Genomic DNA, 7,500 nt, shown 5'->3' on the forward strand with positions numbered 1-7,500 from the left:
ATATATATATATATATATATATATATATATATATATATACAATGTTAACAACAGAATTTCTACAGAGCGACCTTGATAAATTACCGGTTCAAGATGGCTGTCGTCTACACGTATGTGAGCTTGGTTCATACATCTATTGTATGATATATATGTAACATTAATTCCGTGATCAAAATTACATTTCGTTTTAGATAGTAATTTTAGTCATCATTTTCCTCGCTGGCAATAAGTTGCAATGAGGCCCGTGAGTCTTTTCTTGAATGAAAACAGTCTCCCCCTAATGGGAAAACCAGTTAAGTCTGATACATCTAGAGACCATGGAGCTTCATAGGCTTCAGGACTTACTGAGATAGGCCTACTGAGACCTACGGCTACAACTAATAGAATTACAGACGTAAAGGAAAAAGAGAAGGTCACAGTGTACAAAGGTATTCGTCGATAAATCAGCTGTGATATCCAGTTTTAGATGAGCATGACTATAAACTAAGCATGTTTCATTGTTTTCATATAATCATATGTCTTTTGAATAGACCAAGTGGCGCCAGAGAGGTGTTATTCTTCCGTGTTTTCAGAGCTAGTGCGATGAAGTGGCTAGCCCATGCCTTGCTTTATGTATGCTCAAGGAACTTATGTGCTGACAGAGTCTATTTTTCCAGTTGGTTACCCATCCAATTACTGACCAGACTAAAACATACAGTTGCTTAAGTTTGTTGGTCAAATGACCAGCGGTACAACAAATGCATTTCCTATTTATGTAAGATTTTATCATTTTATGAATGCATATAGTTCTACAGCAAATGCTAGTGCATAAAACTAAGTACTGTTATTCTTGAGTTACATTTCAAATTATTCTTTATCGAATTCATAAAATATATATGACATTATTCGAGTAATTTTCCAATTGCATCGTACTTATATCAATTACATTGTGTTGCTATGCATGACATTACAAGATAATTGAACAGGCAGTTAGATAACCCTTACTCTGCGTTTCCAAAAAAAAAAAAAGAAAAAAAAATATTAATGCATATTGTGTTTTACATATATGAATATTCTTAACCAAATGTAAATATTGATATCATAAAAAATCAGTTCCTGAAATCATAAGTAGAATCTTGATTTTTCGAGCTGTTGGAAATATATATATATATATATATATATATATATATATATATATATATATATGTATATATATATACATATATATATATATATATATATATATATATATACATATATATATGTATATATATATACATATATATATATATATATATATATATATATATATATATATTTCTTTTTTTTCTTTATTGCATATTTGGGATTTTAAAAATGAATCACAACCTGTTTTCGGTTATGTAAAAAAAAAAACTATCAAACATAAAAAGGGAATAAAATCAAACAAGTAGAAGGAAATAGTATTACAAACAGGATAAGCAGTAGAGTTAATCCCTTTGTACTTTGTACTCCTATATGGTCTGCAAAGCATCTTACATCTATAAGGATTCGCATGGACGAAAGAAACGTCTCCGATGAAAGCGAGTCTTTTTATTTCTTTGCTAATTTCCCTCTCTTTTAGAAATTCCAGTGTTTGCAGAAGTTTAATTTGTATATATGCATATATCTAAAAAATTCTCTTTAATACATCTCCATTAAATTTCTTATTCCTGGTCTAGATATTAATCTTTAGCACCGTCGTTCAATTAGTTCATTATGCATGTTGCATAAGATTTTCTATTATTCTGACCATTCTTTACATTCAGATATTCCCAGATGGTTCCATCCTGTTCGTAATTCTAAGAATGCAGTTAATTCTATTAGTCAGGCCTTCTTCATCATGAGCCTCAATACTACATAGTACTCTAGAAGTTCTATTCCAGCTGTGACCAAGTTGTGGAGTGATCTTCCTAATCGAGTAGTTGAATCAGTAGAACTTCAAAAGTTCAAACTCGCAGCAAATATTTTTATGTTGAACAGTCTTACATAAGTCCTTTTATAGTTTATATATCAAATATCTGTTTTAATGTTGTTAATGTTTTTGAAATACTTTTTTCTTTACTTCTTATATCATTTATTCATTTCCTTATTTCCTTTCCTCACTGGACTATTTTTTTCTGTTCGAGCCCTTGGGCTTATAGCATATTGCTTTTCTAACTAGGGTTATAGCTTAGCTAGTAATAATAATGATGATAATTGAAAAGACAAATTAATTAATATTTGTATACATTTTTTACAGATATGGAATATACGAATTTTTGGAATCGTGAGACGATGTTTTACTTGAATGAAAAGTGAAGCTTGATCAGATGAGCCATAGGATAAGATTCATGAAGTAGAAATCATCAGGTAAGACTCAAAAGGTAAAGTCAGAGTAAGAATCATAGAGTAAGAATAGTTTAGTAAGAATCATTATTTAAAAATCCTGAATAGGTAATTATGTTCAAGAATCAGAGAGGAAGAATCATGGATTAAGAACATGAATTAAGCATTATAAAGTAAGAATAATAGAGTCAGACGGTGAAGCTAGAATTATTAAATAATTGAATAACAAGGTAAGAAATAGAAGGTGAGAATCATGGAGTAAGAATCTTGAGGTAAAAACTGAGAGGGTAAATCACCAAGTAAGAAAAGGGGAGTAAAACATGGGGTGAGAATCATTTAGTAAGAGTTATGATTTCTGAATCACGTAGAGAGAGAGAGAGAGAGAGAGAGAGAGAGAGAGAGAGAGAGAGAGAGAGAGAGAGAGAGAGAGAGAGAGAGAGAGAGAGAGAGCATGCGTAGTATCTCATAATCATAAGGCATCAATTCTTGAATTGTGAGATCATTTAACAACTTCATTTCAATTTAGGTTATCCACAATAATTGCCTGGTGCTGGCTACTTGAAATCAGTCAAGTTACTAGTACTGAAATCCTATGAAAATATAACGGTTTACAAAGTCGAAGGCAACACTAAAATAAACTGAAATCTGATAGGTTTAATATACCTCTCTATGCGACTGGCGTAATATCAATTACGGTATCTTCTAAAAAATATGCGACAATAGTAATAGATTATGTCAAGAAACTAAGCAAACAAAACAACAAACTTCCTGTTTATCAAAACAAATACCATTCGTAATGCTTGTGACTATGTTTTTGGAAACCAGAGAGCTCTCTAACTACTATCGTTAAAGTGAGTGTAACCTTTGAAAATAGATCAAGTCAAGGAATAGAAATGACCAATCCCAAGAGTACCTAACTACAAAATTTCATCAAAACGAAAAAATAATGGTTGACGCTTTGTGCCTGATTACAAAAGCCAGAAATCTTTATCGTGTATTTAGATTATGGCCTATGAATTTAATTATGACCTGGGATGATAACTCACCTGTGGGTAAAGGAAGGGTACACAGAGAGATGCGGTTGCCTAGTGATAAGAAGGACATTGGCGTTGTGACGTCCACTGGTATAACGGTCATCACTTGTGGTGGGACTTCTGGGCTTTCTAAGCTGAAATGCCTGAAAAAAAAATATTTATATATATAAAAGTTTTAAGCACATGAAGATTTTCAGCTGAAATGCCTGGAAAAAGAAATTTATAAAAGTTTTAAGTACGGGAAGAGACTCTTAAAGTTACTGCCTTGAGGCTTTCAATAACTTTGACCTAAAGCTTGGCGGCTTTAAATAACCTTTATTCAAATATTTAAATATTCTTTGTCAAAGCTGTGAAATTTAAAATATCTCAAATGCAAAGGTTAGAAGCTTTGAATTGCTTCAATTCAAAGCTTCAAGTGATATCAATTCAAAGATGAAAGCTTAAAATAACTTAAATACAAAGCTTGAAGGCTTTTAGTAACATCATTCAAATATCTGAATTTTTAGTTTTTAAACTTTTGAAGCTTTGAATAAATTTAATTCAAAGATACGAACCTTCATATCCCTTAATTCGAAGCTTGGAATAATTCGACTCCCATCTTTAAAGCTTTACATAAGTGAAATCGCAGTTTTAAAGTTTAAATGACTGAACTTACATATTTGAATATTCAAATCATTCAAGTTGACGTTTTTGAACTTTGAATAACCCACATTATTATTATTATTATTATTATTATTATTATTATTATTATTATTATTATTATTATTATTATTATTATTATTATTACCTAAGCTACAACCCTAGTTGGAAAAGCAAGAAGCTGTAAGCCCAAGGGCTCCAACAGGGAAAAATAGCCCAGAAAGGAAGGAAATAAGGAATTAAATAAACAATATAAGAAGTAATGAACAAATAAGATAGAGTATTTTAAAAACAATAACAACTTTAAAACACACATTTCATACATAAACTTTTGAAGTTCTGATTTAACTACCCGATTAGGAAGATCATTCCACAACTTGGTCACAGCTGTAATAAAACTTCTAGAATACTGTGTAGTATTGAACCTCATGATAGAGAAGGCATGACTATTAGAATTAACTGCATGCCTAGTATTACGAACAGGATGGAACTATCCTGGAATATCTGAAGGTAAAGGATGGTCAAAATTATAAAAAGAAAAAAAAAAAAAAAAAAAAAAAAAAAAAAAAAAAAAAATCTTCTGCAACATGCATAATGAACTAATTAAACGACGGTGCCAGAGATTAATATCTAGATCAGGAATAATAAATTTAAAAGACCGTAAGTTTGTGTCCAACAAATTAAGATGAGAATCGGCAGCTGATCCCCAGACAGGAGAACAATACTCAAAACAGTACTTCAATCACTCAGTTTCTAGTTTTGAAGAGATGTAAAACTAATAGAATAATGTTTTTATGACATTAGCAAGAAAATTTAAGATAAATGACATTTGAATAGAAAAATAAAAAACCAAAATTTAACAACTCAATAGATTAAAATTTAAATTCAAATTCAGAAAAAAAGCTCGGGCATTACAACAAAGAAATGGATAAAAAAATTCATTTCTTATATTATGAGACTAAATGAAAACCCAAAGCATTCAATCAATTAAGAAACTGTTACAATAGCACATTATAGCGGCATAGATTAATTTATTCCAATCAAACTTGGTATAAATTATATTTTTGTTGATAAGGTTGAAGTAGCTTTGTTGCTTATTTATTTAGACACTTAATTTATCTTAAGATATTGATTTCTATTTCTTTTACTTTTAAAGTTTTTTCTTTACTTTTCCATTTCTTTTCCGCATAGGGCTGCTTTTCTTGCTTGGGGTTTGAGCTTGTAGAATTCTGATTTTCGCACTACTACTACTACTACTACTACTACTACTACTACTAATAATAATAATAATAATAATAATAATAAAAACAAAAGAGATTCTTGATTTCAAAACTCCCAAGTTTTTAAAAAAAAATTAGCAAAATTAAATTTTGAAGAATCGAGAAAGATGAAAAAAATAAATTTGAAACTAAAAAGAAAGTGATAATTGGGAATAAACCTTGAATTAAGAATTTGGAATATTTTAAATAAACGCATATATCTCTACCATTAGATTCCTAACCAAGAATTTCTTTTCCAAACAGCTTTGGTAATCAATATAAATAACCTCGAATAAACCAAAAGTGTTTGAACGAGTCACTTGATATTTGATTATTAATGATTAATTAAATATGAACACTTGATTTTCAGATAGGAATTTTACGCTGTCCCACCATTAAAGATTTGAATATCAGTATAAAGTTGTGCTTTGGAATACATTAACAAAATTTAATTTTAATTAAAGAACTAAGTCAATGAAAGAAAGAAGAGATAAAATCGAAAAAAAGAAATCACATTAAAAACTACTTTTATCAACGTTAAGCATTATTCCCTAACAGGTAGTGGCTTAAGAGAAAAATAACACCTTTCGATTATTGCCATATAAATCCAGTAACTGCTGAATAGTGGATGAACCCCTTGTGCAGTAAGATTCCAAAGCATTAGTTCACTCGTACAATTACACAAAGGGCTTACGATCAGCACGTGAGATCTCCATTCTTCCAAATTCACCTAATCATTTACTTAATACTAAAACATATTATTTGAATAATCGAAAGACACGTAAACTGGAAAGACAAATTAACAATTGCATAAACCTTCCATAAAAAAAGAAAAAGAAACTATCATTATCCAGTTCCACAGAGGTGATTCACAAGGTTGATTTTGGTGTTACTAAGAACGATCAGATCTTGAGATGAATTATAAATCTAGTTGAAAATAGTCTTTAATCATTAAAGACTCAAATCAATGAAGTAGTACGAAAACTCACATACGAAGAGAAAAACAATTCTATGGCTACCTAGGAGTCTACCAATGGAAGCTAGCTTTGAAAGATGAATGAAGTTTTCGGCTTATTCTAGAAATAATGCTGATAATAATAAATAAACAAATTACGAGTGTGAAGCATCAACGAAAATCTTGGAATTCTTCCACGGCCGAAAGTATTTCCCTAGGAAGTTATAAAAGAGAAGTAAGAAAACCTTCAACTCTCTTCCATAATAGAACACATAAAATCATAACGTTTTTTTTTTCTTTTCAGGGGAAAGACGTTGTATTGATAAAAAGGGATTTCAAGTGTGAATGGCACGTTTGGTTTGTATATAAGACTCATACTCATACCCATAAAATTCCAGTAGTTTAATGTGCTGAGAGCGTCTCTTTTTTTGACGATGACCCACCCAAAGCTGCTTCGAGTCATACACACACACACACACACACACACACACACACACATATATATATATATATATATATATATATATATATATATATGTGCACACACACCATATATATATATATACATATATATGTGTATATATATATATATATATATATGCACACACATTTATATATATATATATATATATATATATATATATATATATATATATATATATATATATATATATATATATATATATATACACACAAAACCTTCTGTGAGTCTATATATAGCATTATCAGTCGTTAACAGTCCACGCCAGGACAAAGCCCTCAGACATTTCTTTACACTCCCGTCTGTTTTTGGTCTTTCTATGTCAGTCTATACCAAAAAAAAAAAAATTTTACCTCGTCAATCCATCGTCTTCTTTCCCTTTTCCTGCTCCTTTTTTTTTTTTTTTTTTTTTTTTTTTTTTTGTCTATCTATTATCTGTCATTCTCATTAAATGTCCTACCCATGTATATGTTTATATGTTTTTCTTACTTGTTGTTAGAATATCCTTTACTTTAGTTTGCTCTCGTATCCATGCTGCTCTTTTTGTGTGCTAGTGTTAATCCTACTATTATTCTTTCCATGGCTCTTTGAGTTGTAACTAAATTATGTTCTAAAGCTTTAGTAAGGCTCCAAGTTTCTAATACATAAGTTAATACTGGGAGCACCATCTGATTGAGTACTTTTCTTTTTAGAGAAAGTTGCATTTTATATTTTATAATCTCATTTTTTTTTACTAAAAGCTCTCCATCTCATACTTATCCATTTTTTAATTCCTGTCTCATGTCCTGGGGAAACACTTACTTTATT

General features: G+C 30.0%; 1 protein-coding gene across 1 annotated transcript in view; it reads right to left on the reverse strand.

The window, feature by feature from the left end:
* Window positions 1-7,500, reverse strand: part of LOC137642561 (putative diacyglycerol O-acyltransferase Mb3154c) — a 40,510-nt gene that overhangs the window by 25,719 nt on the left and 7,291 nt on the right. The window contains exon 2 of the mRNA XM_068375229.1: window positions 3,372-3,502. Within this exon, the coding sequence (XP_068231330.1) occupies window positions 3,372-3,502 (131 nt within the window). The remainder of the gene's footprint in view (window positions 1-3,371; window positions 3,503-7,500) is intronic.

This window comes from Palaemon carinicauda, chromosome 6, assembly GCF_036898095.1.
Source record: "Palaemon carinicauda isolate YSFRI2023 chromosome 6, ASM3689809v2, whole genome shotgun sequence".
Taxonomy (NCBI): Eukaryota; Metazoa; Arthropoda; class Malacostraca; order Decapoda; family Palaemonidae; genus Palaemon; species Palaemon carinicauda.